The 17,402-nt window shown below is 41.7% G+C and overlaps 1 protein-coding gene across 4 annotated transcripts in view; it reads right to left on the reverse strand.

Moving 5' to 3' along the window:
- Positions 1–13,016, reverse strand: part of arnt2 (aryl-hydrocarbon receptor nuclear translocator 2) — a 108,548-nt gene extending 95,532 nt beyond the window's left edge. For 2 of the 4 annotated variants that reach the window (XM_084006993.1, XM_084006992.1), the window contains exon 1: positions 12,716–13,016. In XM_084006993.1, coding sequence (XP_083863119.1) covers positions 12,716–12,746 — 31 coding nt within the window. In that variant the 5' untranslated portion in view covers positions 12,747–13,016. The remainder of the gene's footprint in view (positions 1–12,715) is intronic. The other 2 variants (XM_084006995.1, XM_084006994.1) reach the window with 1 other exon arrangement.
- Between the last annotated feature and the right edge of the window lie 4,386 nt (positions 13,017–17,402).

The raw sequence follows: 17,402 nt of genomic DNA on the forward strand, positions 1-17,402 counted from the left end.
GGACAATTAATACTGCACAGAGAATAACACGGACAAACACACAATATTCAAAGTACCTTTTCTTAAAGGTAATATTAATAACCTTATTATTGAAATGAATATTTAAAAAATACTTCCACAGAGCTTTTAAAAAGGTGCAGAAAGTATCACTTCTCATGAAAGAACATTTTTGATTGTGAATTAATAATTTTAAAGAAAGAGGTAAACAAAACCCGTCAATTTTCTTGTGTGATGTGTGGCTGCGGCTTCTAGCAAGGCTTGTGAGCCAATAGAATAACGACGTTGATATCACGTGGTATTTCTGCGGAGTCAAGTGTCAAGAATCTTTGGGGTTGCCAGTGAGTGTGGAAAAAAAGAAAAAAATGCCTGATTTTGATGGTAAGCGGGTGGCATTTCGGTACCAGTCCCATTTACATTTACATATTTACATTTAGGGCATTTAGCAGACGCTTTTGTCCAAAGCGACTTAGAATAAGTACATTTGAAAGAAACCACGACATATCATTGCCGATAAAGTAAGAGCAAAAAAATAGAAACAAGTGTTAGGTCCTCGTCTGAGTAAAGTAGTAGCTGTTCATCAAGTATACCTTAAGTACAACAGTGCTATGATCAAAGTGCTATAGGTGAGAACATAGAAGTGATTTTTCGTTTGTCTGAACAGGTGAGTCTTGAGCCTTTTTGGAAGATGGCAAGTGACTCTGCTGTCCTGACATCGGTCGGGAGACCGTTCCACCACTGAGGCACCAGAACAGAGAAGAGTCGGGACTTTGCTGAGCGACATTTGTTTGATTTCAGCAATGGTGGTACCAGCCGGCCAGCTGAAGTAGAGGAGCGAAGTGCTCGCGTCAGGGCATGTGGTTTGAACAGTGTTTGAAGGTAGATGGGTCCCAAGTGCCAAGTACTGGCAACTAGGGTGGGGCGGTATGAGCAAAATCTTATATCACGGTATGAATAATTTCATATCACGGTAACGGTATATATCACGGTATGGTTTTCCCCCCTGTAAATTCAATTAATGGCTTAAAAATAACCATACTGTCGCATTTGATCATTTTCCTCTTTTATTTTAATTTTCTCACAGCAGCATAACATTATTTTAAAGAAAGTATAATAATATAATAAATGATAAGCCACAAAGAATGTGCAAATGTCTGGTTAACATTTGAACTCCAGCTTTAACTGAAGCTATAGTGTGTGTGCAAATGTAAACACAGAGCTCCATCTTAATAAGAAATAAAAATAACAAATGAGAAAAAGTATGCGTTGTGATGGCCTCCGTTATCTCCCTCCATCGATGTGATTTATTGTCATACGGGTGCCTTTGGCGAAAGACTCATAATACTGCTTTGCATGTTTTAACTTTAAGTGGTGGAAGTTACCGGTGTTTCCACCTGCAGCAGCAACAGTCGCGCGACACTCTTTGCAGAGTATCTCTTTTTGTTCGTTGTCGGATTTTCTAAATCCGAGAAAGTGCCACACAACAGACGTAGAGCCCTTTTTCAGAACGAGTTCCTCCTCTTCGTCGTGGGTGGGTCGCGCTGCCTCCGTTTCTTCGTGACGTTCACTCTCCGCCTCCGCCATGATTGTTATTACTCAGGTAAAGCTGCTTCTTCTTCGTCGTGCTCATGCAACCACGCAAGCAGTCTGGGGCAATGCCTGCAGTGCCCCGTGTCGCGAGGCGGTGTAATTACAGTGACTCAGAGCGACGCCGCAGACATCTGCGCTTTCTCCAGTATAAACGGTATTGCAAAATCTCTACCGGTAGACACTTTTATACCGTCACACGGTATAATACCGTCATACCGCCCAACCCTACTGGCAACCCATTGAGGGCACATGTGCTTCGAGCAACAGCTGTGTTGTGACGTGAATGCAATGGAAGGGGGGAATGCAAGTATGTGATGCAAGTGATTTATAACATTATTTTCAATTTGATTAAAAAAAATCACACAATAATGACAGCATTATGGTGCTGTTTTTTAGTGGCTGGACGTTATCAATAGTGTCAATAGCACCTTTAACTACTTAAAAAGCAGACTGTAGGGCTGGGCGATTTTTTCGATTTAATTTATTAATTTGCATTTTTACTTTTGTTAAATAGCTGAACCGCAAAATCGCAATTTGAAAACAGGTCTGGTCTTGTTTTGCTTAAAGGGACTCCGTTCTTCCTCACCCACGGCCAATCGCAAAAGGTGACACTGACAGATACATGCAGTGAATCAAATTACACAAACAAGAATAAAGGCACAGTCTCTATTTTTCCACAGTTTACCTTACTGTTACAAATATTTACAATAATTTACTCCTTTATGATTAATTTGTCTTAATCTCTGAGTTGACCATTTTTACTCTGTATTAAGCCAAATTCTTTTAGTTTAGCTAAGTTACGGATTTATAACATTATTTTCAATTTGATTTAAAAAAAAAATCTTTTTTTTTTGTTTTGTTTTGTTTTGTTTTATTCTTTAACAACTGATTTGTTCACATAGGCCTAGACTACTTTGTAATCTCATTTATTTTTAATTGTGTTAATAAAGAAAATATGTATTCAAATTTTGGTCTTTTTAGTTTGTTTTCAGAAAAGAATCAAGGTTTAAATCGAAAATTGTCAAATAGTTTGAAAATGGCCCAAAAGCGCATTTTCAGCCGAAATACTTTTATCACCGAAACAACACAGCCGAAACAGAAAGTTGTGATGACGCAAACAAAACCGTGGCCAGCACGCTTGTCTGGATAAGCGCCAACATGTCTGCGGTGTGGACGTTTCACTGAGATCTATTTGGATTAGGGATGGATCGATTTATCGACTGACCGATACTATCAGCCGATTTTGACGTTTTTTTAACGTATCGGTCGATGCGGACTGCTGTTTTGGCCGATCGTTTTTCCCAGCATTTACAGTCAGGCGCCGCAGGCAGCTGCGTGTTGCTTGGTAGCACTGACACAAGCCCGGACATTCCCCTCCCCCGCAGTAGCGAGAGCATGGTCTTCAAAACAAAGGTGAGTATTAAACTTTCTTTAACTGTTTAGCTGAGCTGAAATGTTGCCTTGTGCTTTGAAAGTGGAAACACTAAATGTCATAAACATGCTCCGTTTCGCTTGAAACTATAGGTAAAACCAGGGCTCTCAAGTGTTTTACCGAGTTCAGAGTGAGATTTTGGCTGAGGCTGCGGCGTCAGCGGGGAGGAGGGGGGGGGGAGGGGGGTTGGCGAGTGATCGGCGAGTGATCGGCGAGCAGTTTGGGATCGGGGACGTACTGCAGTCGGGGTGAGAGAGAAATCCGACCGGCACCCGCTGCATTTACACCGTGTCATCATTCATGGCCGTAATAAACACTATTACATAAAGTTGATATATATAAAAAAAAAGAAAAAAGACAGCAACAATGGCAAAAAAAAAAAAACACTATTACAGCTTTGTACATGTTGTTGAAGTCCCGGACACACCGGGAAACTAAACGCCCGTCCTGCCTGAGTTTACCTTTACCGGAGCGGGACGTTTCCATTCATTGTCTATTTAAGAAGCCGTGTAATGCCTTCGCGGCGAGTTTCGAGAGACGCCGCCTCCTCCCGCAAGCTCTCGAAAAGCTTTTAAATTGAGCGTTGTCGATCTAAAATAAAGACAGATTCAGCAACTGCATAGGTTATTTCTCGCCTAAAATGTTTTCAGAAACACGTTTCGGTGAACTGTTTCGTAAAATAAAATAAGATTGGGAAGGTGTGTGCGTGGGCGCGCGCGTCATCGAGTGGGACACGTCTCACAGCCAGAGCTGACTGAAGGAGAGCTTTACCTTTTGAGAGAATGTTTTTATACTTTGTTGAATATGTATCCATGTTAACGTTGTGCAGTGTAGAACAGAAACAGTTTGTTGTTTAATGTGCATCTGACATCAAGTTACTTTCCTCTGCTACTTAATGTTCTGAGGTTGCTGGTAGCTTTTTTATTTTTGCATTTTCGTTCAGACCTATTAGTGTGTTGTCTCTGCATACTAGGTGTTGCCTAGTAGCCTTAGACATGCTCATTTTATTTTGTGTAGAAAAAAAAACATGGCAGTCTTAAATTACAAATCAAGCATTTTATTTTGATGGCTATTTTTCAGGTTTATTGTTTTTGTAAACTATTAAAATGTGTTTACAAAAGTAATTTAGTGATCTGATTATATCTGTTTCATAATATGTCAGCAAGCAATGCATCAAGACTGTGTTGTAGATATGTAAAGTTAACCATGTCCACCTTTCATATGATGCAAACTTAATGTGGGTGATATGAATGTAAGATGATTGCACAAGAGATTGACACTGATATGTGCTTTTGTTTATTCTTTTTAAAGAAATGGCAGAGACTCAGAAAATCAATCCAGTGTGGCAGCATTTCAGCGAGACTACTCCTGCAGCACAGGCTGACACTTTTTCAGCACTTTACTTGTTCTACCTCACCTGTTGTTAATATTTGTTAAATATTGTTCTACTTGTTCTTGTTCTATCTCACCTTTTTTAAGTTCAATAAATGTTCCTTTTTAAATTGAGACTTGTAACATTTGTTAACAGTGTAATTTTTAACATGTAAATTGAGGGAGCAAAAGTAATATCGGCTCCAAATATCGGCTCAAGAAAATCGGCAGACCGTATCGGTCATCGGCCAAGGCTGATGATCAGAAAATCGGTATCGGCATCGGCCCTAAAAATATCCATATCGGTCAATCCCTAATTTGGATCCTCTGCACTTCCTCGGGACTGTGCTTGATCCGTGTTATAAAGACCATTACTTGGATGTGGGATTAAAGCAGCGCGCACAAGAAATGATCCAGGCGCAATGGATGCGGAGTCCCCGCTTGGAGACGGAGAAGCGCACAGCGCAGGAGAAGGAGGGCAGAGCACAGAAAAACTTGTCTCTCTGCGCCAGATGAGGGGTATGCACCCTCATCTGATATGTTCGATGAGACATTAAACATTTTATTTTTATTTTTATTATATACTGTGCATTGTGTAATGTCAGTGCTAAATAAATATTTTCATACTTTTGTAATTGATTTATTCTTTGAATTGCAATGCCTTGATTTTAGTGAGGATAGTACAGAGTCATAGCCATAAATGCAATGGTACTAATAATTGGAATATTAATTTCTTTAGGTGTTTCGGTTTTCGGCCTTGGTTTCCTCATTTTCGGTTTTCGGTTTCAGCCAAGAATTTTCATTTCGGTGCATCCCTAATACCGAGCAAGCGCTGAGTGGTTGTGGAGCTTGTCACGCCGCGGTGAGGTTTGTCTTGTCTTGGGTTTTGTCCTGTGAATTTCCTGTTTTATTTTGAAGAGTAACTCCCCTCTCGTTTCAGGTCACTAGCCCTTCCTCATGTGTTTCCGGTCTGACGTCTCCCCTGATCCCTGATTGTTGTCACCTGTTGCCCATTACCCTCATGTGTTAAATAGTCTGTGTCTCCCTTTGTCCTGCGTCTGAGTATTTTTGAGTCCATGTGTTTCCAGCCTGCTTTGTTCATGCACAGCCCATGCCAGGAATCCCATGCGTGAGTTTTTTGTGAAATAAAAGCCTGAATACTGCCTCTACCTTCTGCACCTGAGTCCTCTTTCTGCCCGAGCTTGACAGAGCTCACGCTCACGCAGCTACGTGTTCACCTCCATCGTCAGGATGCTTTCCCACTCACTACTTGAGCTCGTATGACGTCACACACCCATTTTGTATATGCGGGCAGTGAGACTGAGTCAAGCAATAGCAAAATCTAAGTAAGTAGTAAATACTACACACATAAACTGAAATAAAATAAAATACCTGAATTCAAAATATTACTTCAGTAAAACTATGTAAGAATATATTCACGAAAAAGTAGTCATTTTGCTTGTTGCTCTGAGTTGTGACATTATTAAAAATTGTTTTATATCACTATTATTACTGATGCATTTTAATGTTGAAGCCAATTCATTTTTATACCGTTGGAAGGAGAGTTTATAAATATGCTGCAATCGCACCGTTTGCTTTGTGGGGTAACTCTTCAACCGCTATTGAAGTTGCTGTGCATCATAAACATGTTGATGATACAACGGTGGCCTCGTACGAGTAAATACCGGCTTTCTATCTTCTTCGGAACTACGCTTTGAGCTTGTTGGCAGCGTGTCGCCCTAGTAACACGTCTTCACCAAATCACGTCTTTTCAGCCTCGCCGGCTCACTCTGTTCACAAAGAACGCCCGCACTCCTTGTTTCTCCTCTGATGCAGCTCAGTGACGGGACGAGGCGCACAGCTCGACTCAGCTCGCAGGGCACACCGCTCTGCTCGTGGAGTAGGGCAGCTCTCGCAGGGGCGGTGAGCGCAGGGGCGTTCGGTAGCACTGGTGGGTCCCACCCCCTATAGCAATTTTGTGTCTTATTTGATTATTATTAATTATTAATTAATGAATTATTATTTCAAGGTTTATTTATCACTTGCACAGATGAGATGCAACGTTAAACATGATAACAAAAACATGATATCGACATTACAGATTGGCCATCAGCCGCCCTTCTCTCTTAATATCTGCATCGGCCATTGAAAAACCTGATCGACCACTAGCTGTTTGAGAAACTGTTACTAAACAGTTTCAAGACACTCTGGGTGTTTTAACATTTATTTGCCGTTATTTTTTACATTTTACAAGCTAAAATTAAACTTCACAGAATTTAAATAAGTTATAATATATAGCTATGTCCATGGTAGCTCAAAAAACATTCCAACAGTAATACAATATGATTATCAATGTCAAGGCTAATCTAATTGTGTGAATGCACACACACAAAGAGCTGACTAAATAATCCTTGCAAATAATTTGAATGAAGTACCAATATACCATATGGCTATGTAGGGCTGTACAGAATAGTTTCATTAATAACATCGACATTGAAAACGTAATTTTGAATGCTGCACAGGTTTTTTTTATGTATATTCATTGTGTTTTAAACTGGATTTCTACACAGTTGATGCTAAAGATCAGGCTACACCAGAGGTTCCCAAACTGTGAGGTAGGGTTGCACGGTATACCGGTACTAATTTGGTACCGGGGTACTGAGGCATTTAAAACGGTACTTTATTGCATTTGGACGGGACCGGTACTTGCAGCGCCGCCGGCACGTGACGTCACCGCGTTGTAACTACAGCTGAGAGGACGAGGAGCGAGCCGCAGCTTTGGGAGATAAAAAGAAAAAGCAAGCAAGCAGCGTGGACTGGAGCAACAAACGGAGCAGGAGGAAAGCTTGGAGAGAGCGCGAGAGAGAGAGAGCGCAAGCGAGAGAAGCACGGAGAGGAGAATGGCTGCTGCAACCGTCACCACGCCACAACTTGCGGACAAACCAGCGCCGCGAAGTGCGATATGGCCGTACTTTAGCTTAAAACAAATGCGCAAAGCGAGGCAGTTAACGCCGATGCGCCACTGTGTAAACGGTGTTTAAAAACATGCATGGCTAACAGCGGGAAACACCTCCGACTTAGCCAAACACTTAAAGGACAAGCACCCAGACCTGCACACTGAGCTCAGGGAACGACAGGTCATTTAAACTCATGAAAAAAAGCCACATTCAGTGCTAAAAGCAAGCGCCAGCGCCCTTCACTCTTGACAAAAGTAGCTCTGGAAGAAAAAAAATAGAGCTGGTTTATTTATATTATTATTAGGGCTGTCAAAAGATTGATTTTTTTAATCGCGATTAATCGCATTTTGTCCATAGTTAACTCGCGATTAATCGCAAATTAATCGCATTTTTTGGCACATTTTTTTTTCTTCTTCTAAATGTACCTTAATGTATTTTTTTCATATTCTTAATACTTTTAACAACATAAGGGCAAATATACTTGATTTATGAAAATGTTTATTTAACACTTCAAATATCCCCTTACCAAAACATGGGATCAAAACAGGGTTATAAGAATATATCACAAACAATTAAAGTGAACATGTCACAGGAGATAGTGTAACAGGAGATAAGTACAGTTAGGATATAAGTGCATTGGCTTGCTAGTGATATCTCAGACTGGACGTGCTTCTATGGTAGCTCATTTCATACCCACAGTACGCGCAGATGACTTTGGTCTTATCGACTGAACCATCTGGCAGTCTTTTGAAGGTGAATTTGCCGTTCACAAATCGATTTTAAACGTGAGTGGACGCGCCGCTTCCCAGTATTGCACGCTTGGTGGGCTGCCACTAGAGGATGATTGACAGGCGCTCTCCTTTAAACAACAACTTTTTGCGAGCGTTCGCGAGCGTTCCCGAGGCGGCGAGTCGAGCCCGGCGCCTCTGATTAGCATAAAGTAGATTCGACTTATACTTTAGGCAAATGAGGAGCGGCCAACTCGCGCGCCGTCTCTCGACATTTGCCGCAACGCCACCAGAATGCATTGCACGGCTTTTCACATAGACAATGAATGGGACGCGGGGCAACACCGCTGCCTGTGGACAGGCACCTTCCCGCTGGATCAAGACTACAGGTGCCACCGACGGCCATAAATCATACAATGCGCTTTTTTTTTTTTTTTAAATACCGAGCGTTAATCGCGCGTTAAAAAAATGAACGGTGTTAAGAGGATGTTGCGTTAACGCGTTATTAACGCGTTAACTTTGACAGCCCTAATTATTATATTTTATATTATATTATTGTATTTATAGTTTAACATTTTTAAAATTGTGTGCATTAGAAAAGCTTGTCTTTGTGGTATTTTATTTTATTTGCTAATTAATATGTTATTGTTCTAAGATTTTCTATTAAAATAAAGTCAGTAATGACATTTTTTGCGTTCACTTTTTATTTGAAAAAGTATAGAAAAGTACAGAAAAGTACCGAAACACATGTTGGTACCGGTACCGTTATCGTGACAACACTACTGTGAGGCGCGCCTCCCCTGGGGGGCGCGGAATAATTTGAGGGGAGGCGCGGAAGGTTGATTCAAAAAAGAAGGAAAAACGTTTATTTCATTTTCATTTTCATTTATTTCACCAAAGACTTTGGTTTCCCGGACGCTGCCAGGCGGGTCATAAGAATAACACCGCCGGATCGCTAGTTGGCACCGTTTATGGTCGGAACTACGACAGTATCTGATCGTCTTCGAACCTCTGACTTTCGTTCTTGATTAATGAAAACATTCTTGGCAAATGCTTTCGCTTTCGTCGGTCTTGCGCCGGTCCAAGAATTTCACCTCTAGCGGCACAATACGAATGCCCCCGGCCGTCCCTCTTAATCATGGCCCCAGTTCAGAGAGAAAACCCACAAAATAGAACCGGAGTCCTATTCCATTATTCCTAGCTGCGGTATTCAGGCGACCGGGCCTGCTTTGAACACTCTAATTTTTTCAAAGTAAACGCTTCGGACCCCGCGGGACACTCAGTTAAGAGCATCGAGGGGGCACCGAGAGGCAGGGGCTGGGACAGACAGTAGCTCGCCTCGTGGCGGACCGTCAGCTCGATCCCGAGATCCAACTACGAGCTTTTTAACTGCAGCAACTTTAAGATATGCTATTGGAGCTGGAATTACCGCGGCTGCTGGCACCAGACTTGCCCTCCAATTGTGTGGAATATTTACATATCAATAAGTGCCAGATAAAGTGCTTCTTCTGAATGGATTCTGTTTTGCTGTCATTTTTATTGATAACTCATTGCATTGCATAGTATAGCACCGATTTAAGTGGCGTAACTGAAGTGAATATCATTATTTGAAAATTATTGTCGTGGCGGGGAGGGGAGGGGGAGTGGCCCACAACTCTATCAATGTGGGCCACTGTTTTCAGAGGGGAGGCCCACATTGATAGAGTTTGGGAACCCATGGGCTACACTAATGTTATTAGTATTAAACTATTAGTAGAATTAGATTACAGTGGTAAGTCATGTGATCCAAACATTCCAATAACTCAATTATAACAGAATGTTGTAAAGTCCAAAAGTCAAATTTATTCAAATAAGATGGATATGATCATTTACAAAATTCACAAGATGTTTATATTGCTATATTGCCAAAAGTATTTGCTCACCTGTGACATCCCATTCTTAATTAATAGGGTTTAATATGACGTCGGTCCACCCTTTGCAGCTATAACAGCTTCAACTCTTTTGGGAAGGCTTTCCACAAGGTTTAGGAGTTCTGGGACTTTTTGACCATTCGTCCAGAAGCGTATTTGTGAGGTCACACACTGATGTTGAACGGGAAGGCCTGGCTCTCAGTCTCCACTCTAATTCATCCCAAAGGTGTTCTATTATTATGAAGTCAGGCCAGTCAAGTTCATCCACACCAGTCTCTCTCATCCATGTCTTTATGGACCTTGCTTTTCTACCTATAATATTATGATATCCATCAATCAATCAATCTGCATCTTCAGGAGTGCACGGCCCTAGAGATGGTCGTCAGCCAATATCTTCAACCATCATATTCCTGCCAACATTATGCCCCACCTGCCTATCCTGTTTCACTGGGAAATACATCACCATATTGAGGAAAGATACCCTGGAACTGTTGCTTCAGCTTGACTCGAAATGTCTTGTTTTGTCCAAAACTCAAAGAAAAGAAGCAAATTCTCACATGTGGAAATCAAAGAATGTTAGTTGTTTTTGGGTGATTCGTTACTTGAATAATAAATCAATGTTCAAAATACTTGTGTTGACTGACAAATCCTTTTTCCTAGTTTGACTTGCATATTTATTCGTCCTCTGTAAACACGAAGCCCTCACTAGATAATTTCACTTGTCATGGTTCACATGCCCATACACCAATTGGATCTGGAGATAATCCTGTAGTGACACAGCATTCCCACATCCCTGGTCTATCTGGTCTGAGGTCAACACACCTGACCGCACCACCACGCCAGGGGAAACAGTGAGGCTGATCACAGATCAGCAGGCTAACTTTGTCCTCCTCTGGCTACAGCAGCAACAGCAGCAGCATTAGGCATGACTTAATTCTAACCAGGCTTCATCAGCGGATAGAGGAGCTGCACGTAACTCCCACTGCACGCTTGCCTCAAACATCTGACTGGATCATTACAGTACAACAAACATAACGTGCAGGGGACAGTAATTAAAGCAATAATTTTGCCCCTGGCCTGCATCCATAACAGATAAATTGCTATCATCTGCAATGATGGTTTCTTTAAACCAGAGAAAGAATTTTGTTTTGTCTTCTCACATTGCTTTCCTTTTATCTGACAGGGTTGTTTTCCTCATCTCTTCATTGTTCATTCTAACAACATCTCACCTCAACACTCTGTATGCAGCCAAGGTGCCCATAACCAGACAATTATTTATTTATATTCCACTTTCATTTACATTGCCAATGAAGTGGCACAGACCGTGAGGTGGAGTATGCTTGACATGTTTTCATATGAGGTTTCATCTCAGAGACCCTGTCCTTTAGACAAGAATAATTACTTTGCCACTCCTTTTGGTGTTATTTTTTTATACCCAACTTATTGAATCCAATCTGGAAATGCTAGAAGTAAAAAGCTGCAATGTGAAACCAGTCATAGCACGATTATTTTCCAATGATGCTGAATAATAACAACATTAAGGCATATCCACAGACAGTGATGCACAATTGCTACAGGACATTTTGTACAATTACTTAATTTATATATATATATATAATGAATTCAGTGTTGTCGGGTCATATTAATATGGCATTATTTGAATACTGTGTTATTACCAAGATCCCCAGACACTATGGTTACATTAATTAAATGCAATGTCCAATATGGGGATGTATATTTGAATCAACCGATGTACAATCCTGTTCTAGAAAATCCACATGGGCAAAATCCCCCTCAGCAACTCAGCGTTGGGATGTTCACCATCACGCCAGACTCTATTTAAACATTTAACAATTTACACATTATTTGTTTGTTTGGACGCGTACAAAGCACGCAGAGCTTCGCATACGACTTGTAACATATAACCATCGATGTCTAGTAAAATCGGCAAACATTCAAACAACCGAGGACCACGTCTTTTTATGAAATCCTAACTTGTATTACTGCTTAACACAATTGCGACGGAAGGATTCAGTCAACAACATTGGGACGGATTCTGAAAGTTAAGTTATAATACAGATACACGTTAGCTGGTGTCTGGATGCCGGACAGTGTTCAAGACAGCGTGAAATGTTTAAGTTAAAGTCCAATAGGAGAAAGCCGTGTTACATTGGCAGATTCTTTAACACGGTTTAGCATCGCGCGACCACATCCAAACCGTTACTGTGAAATAAAGAATCAACAGGCGAGGGACAGAGAAATGCATGTATCCGTGAACGTCCTTTTTACGACAACAAATGTTGAAATGTGCACGATGTGGCGCATATAACACGAAGGGCTCTGCTGTAGGGCAACGATATGCAAAATAACCTTTTGTATCGGCGAGTGAGGAAGGCGACGCGTCCGCGAAATGAACGCTAGCTTCAGGGGTCGGCGAAAGGAGGTAGCATAACCGTAAAAACCCCGGAGCAAAATACAATACCATGCGGGAATACATTATATACAAGTACACACTTGGTTTTGACACATAAGTTGGCAAAGCTAGCAAAGCTGTAAAGAATGGCAGTGTTGTGAGCGGCGGTGGAGTGGGGGGAAGGGGATGGATGCTGGAGCCAGGCTTCGGCGGCCTGTCCAGCCCTCTTCAGCAATAGTCTCAAAGAAAAGCAGCTTCTCCTATTTTTGGAGATAACAACACGAACCATCACATTTACACCAGGAGACTGGACTTACCGGACGGGTTCACCGCGGCGGGAGTTGCCATGTTTCCTCAATGGAGAAAAACAACAAAACGGCAGCGATGGAGATGACGCACAATACGACTCGAGAGCCCGTGAGAGACCGTTTAAACTCCGCGGAATTGGCACGCGAGGCTCGGTCCAACCGCCTCACATCCGTCAACGCGGAGGAAAACTAATCTGGCTTCAAACGACTAAAAATAAGCACCCTTTCTGTGCGGTGTATGTATTCAATTATAGGGAGAAAGAGAGTGTGTGGTGTTTAATGAAAATTCTCCAAGACCAGATTTAGTAAAATGCAAGATGTCTGAATGGTAGCACCGCGAGATTTTAGAGTTGCTTGAATACATTAATGTTATACAGTGTGACTGGTGCAGTGATGAATGCGATGCCAGGATGTATGCTGCTTTCAACGGGGTTGAAGTTGCTTGTGCTCAGATATTTTCACTTTGTAATACTGTAGTGAGTGTAGTCCCCGACCCGGAACTCTTCCTCGTGCCATTAGAAGCAGCCTGGTGGGGGACTCCTGCGTCTTTATCACTGGCTTCAGCTTGGAAGACAAAATAACACACAGCTTTGGAAGCTCATTTCCGCCACTGTCAGAAAAAAATAGAAACGTTATCAAAATAATGACTTAGTATCTCAAAATAATGACGTACCTAAGAAAGATGACATACTACACTATGGCATTATTTTCAGAAAATAAGTAAATCATTTTAAGACACAAGGTCAATATTTTGGAAAACTCATTATCTTTTTAGATACTATGTCAATATTTATGAAATACAATGTCAATTTGGGGATGGAAGTCAAGTTTCCGCTTTTTAGTGGCTATACATACCAGTTCGCTAAGATGTCACAATTATATGTAACTCAGTTTATAAAGGGGTATTTAATAGATAATATTAATAATGAATTGACTACTAGTTTTACTACATTAAAACTAAATGACCCCCAACCCCCCAAAAAACATGCACTTTCAAGGGTTGAAATAGGATCAATACTTTTTATTTTATATCTAAATAGAGTTGAACTGTGACCTTGGAAATACAAAGAAGTCACATTCAAGTAAACATGGTGCCATTTTGCTATATAACCCCTTGTTGATGTCAGATGTCAAGTATCTATTTGATCATGTGACAAGACAATAATGGTCTATCTAATAAAAATTCAGCTTCAATTTCTGGAAGCATTGACGAAAGATCCTCTTGTGATGATAAATGTTATTGACATTATAGATGATAATCATATTGAGTTCTATGAGGAGACATTACTCCTTGAGGAAAAGCTTTGTGGGATAGTACATTTAGAGGCATTGATTGGCAGATGGCATGGCTTCTACTACATACATTCTGTATTAACAATAAGAATATATAAGTCCACATGAAAACTGAAAAATGTATGATTCTATAAATGTATAATTTTTATCGAAGACAACTGTAGTTTTTGCAGTGATGAAATGGAATTCAATCAAATCAAATTAAATTTTATTTATAGTGTCATATCACAGTAAAAGTGATCTCAGGACAATTAATTTCAACACATTTAATTTACCATTGTTGGCATTCAGATTCTTTCTGGATTCAAATGAAACAATCTATATTGTGGGAAACCACTCATATAGGGCCCTAGTTTCGTTGCGCAGCGCAGGGTGGCGGAGCCGGCGCAATGCAAGTTTCGACCAGCGCAGCACGGTCAGTTTGGCAGTTTGGTGGATCGCTTGCACCGATATGGGTGTGGCGGCGCAGCAGGGGGAGGCGTCACAGATTCAGCTTGGTGCAGCGGAAGTTTCGTGGCAAAAAGCCTTGCAGAGACTGCGCCGAAAGCCCGCCAGCTCCAACCTGGTCTACTCTCGGTGCGAGGGCGAATTACAGCTGGCGGAGTGGCAGTTTGGCTCACCAGCGCGCAGTGCGCACACGTCACCAAGACCTCACAGGCAGGTTTCCACAGTTACAGGCACATTTAAATGCAATAAATAATCACAACAAACACTATTTAATGCAACTAATTGAATCAACGCGTAAATGTATATCTATATAGATTGCCCCGTCACATCTGACGTCAGATCAAAGGCGGATGGCACGAGTAACGGAAACTCAGCCTGACTGAATTAACACAGCTGAAATTTGGACCTCTCGGACCAAAACATCAGTTTCATCCTGGGAAAAGTTTGGCAGTCTGGTGCTGCTGCTGCTGTCTTCTGTCCAGCGCCGCTGCTAGCCATTTTGGTGCCCTAAGCAGAATTCCTTTATGATGCCCTACAATTTCTATAGTGATATAATATCGGCATTATAATTATTATGACTATGATGATTTTTCATAATATTTTTGGTGCCCCCTCAGCACTTGGTGCCCTACGCACAGCGCGTGATGCGCGTGGTGGGAGCGGCGGTGCTGCTTCTGTCATTGGGTTGTCAAGTTACGAAACTTGCACTTCACCTCGCCTCGGCACATTAAAGGTGAGGAGAGGAGCTCATTTGATTGGTGAAGATCTGAATCGGCTGTGTTAATCCCACTCCACGGCCTCTTTCCTCCTCGTCTCCCACTCACGCCTTCTCTCCTCCCTCTTTCCCACTTGCGGGGGTAGGAGTGATGGGAGGAGTGATGGGAGGAGTGCCTGCGCCCGACTGCGGCGTGCACGAAACTGGCAAAGTCCAGGTGGACACACCCCGACTGCGCCTGATGTACGAAACTAGGGCCCAGTATGTTAAAATTAAGTGGAAAGATGTGACTTCCTCTTTTTGAACATGATGTAACCTTTTGATTCTATATGGCACATTTCACATGCATAACTGCAGAATAACAAAGACATCACCTAATTTGCTAGATTTATTTGTGAATTTAGAAGTATATTAAGACCCTCAAAGACACTAAAAAAGTAACAAAACTGTAGATCTGCGGTGAAACCTTCAAAGAGGAACAATATGCATTGTTTTTATCATTCATTGTCATTGATGCAGCTTGTTTCTTTTTGTCTCTTTTTCTCTATATTTTGCTGTTATACTTTAATGTTTATTTATTTATTAATTCATTATTTATTTATATGGAGCCACACTCCCGATTTTTGTACACTATGTTGAGTATACTGTATATCTGCAATATCTGTATATGTGTACTGTTTCTGAATAAAGTTCTGGGGGGGGGGGGGGGGGGGATGTGCAGGGACAATTCGATAAAGTTTAGATGCAAAATCTATCAAGACCGACACACTCTGCGCGTCAGCAGAGTCAAGCCTTTCACACAAGTTAAGGAAGCAGAAAGGAACTAGGGATGACATATCGGTATACAGTAACCCATCATCAAAATGTATACTTAGTGTATACTACATTTATTCCATTCATTCACTTACAGATTCACAATATGAGTACAAAACATCATCAACAAATGCATTATGATATATTATCGAGGTTAAAGTCAAGAAAGAAAGAAAGATAAACCCTTTTAGATCAAATCCCCTATCATTATGCATTATTTAACAATATATGCAAAAATATTACTTTCTTCAATCCATTTCTTGTATTTTGACATCTAAACCCAGTCATCTTTCTTCCTCTAATACAAAGAGGTGTGCTAATGTAAGCTAGTAACAACCAGTTTCTATCATAATAATAATAATGGATTGGATTTCTATGATGCTTTTCTAGACACTCAAAGCGCTCTGACAGGGTTCCAGGTTCCATTCACTCACACACAGCGGTGGTGGTAAACTACGATAGTAGCTACAGCTGCCCTGGGGCAGACTGACGTTAGAGTGGCTGCCATTCTGCACCTACGGCCCCTCCGACCACCACCTCAAACATACAGCAGTCATACACATTCATACGAGGCAAGCTGGGTGAAGTGTCTTGCCCAAGGACACAACGACCATGACACAGTGACAAGGGCGGGGATCGAACCGCTGACCCTCCGAACATTGGCCAACCCAGAGCCACAGTCCCCCACAATAATAATATCATGACATCAATCCATCAATCAATCTGTAACTTGAAGCCATAAGGTATGTGTGTGTGTGGAGCCACAGCCCTTTGTAGCGTCATATCGTACCCATGCACCTACTTTTTTGGTGGTCCAATCAAATGTGAAGGATTCAACTTAAATGTTCTGTTTCACTGGGGAATACGCACAGTACAGAAGATAAAGATGCTCAAACTTCTGCTTTACTGGGACATTAAAGATACACAGCGGTATATAACGGAATTAAAATGAGCGCCACGTTGTCTAGCTGCAAGTGATGAAGACATTAATCTGTCAATAATTAAGTATCTATTGGCAGAAATGTAATATCATATTGATAACTATGTAATCGTAAGTGTAAGTCTATCGGCGACAGAGGACTTCTCGCAGTCAAGTTGGCATTAGAGGAGTGGCGACGCCGGCTAGAGGGGACCAAGCAACCATTCCTCATGGATAAACCACAAATACCTCGAATATATCACGGCAGCCAAGAGACTGAACTCTCGCCAGGCGGGATGGGCCCTGATCTTCACCTGGTTCAACTTCTCCCTGTCCTGCCACACTGGCTCGCACAAGATTGACGCGTTGTCCTCCTGCCTGTGGCCAGCTCGGAGTCACTGTTAGCCTGTCTTCCAGCTTCGACCTGCAGTCAATGCCGCTTTCACGCCCCTCTCTAGGTCAACCAGAAGGTGTGGTTGTCCACCCGAGATCTCCTCCCCAGGTCGACT

Source organism: Eutrigla gurnardus, assembly GCF_963514095.1.
Source record: "Eutrigla gurnardus genome assembly, chromosome: 1".
NCBI lineage: Eukaryota > Metazoa > Chordata > Actinopteri > Perciformes > Triglidae > Eutrigla > Eutrigla gurnardus.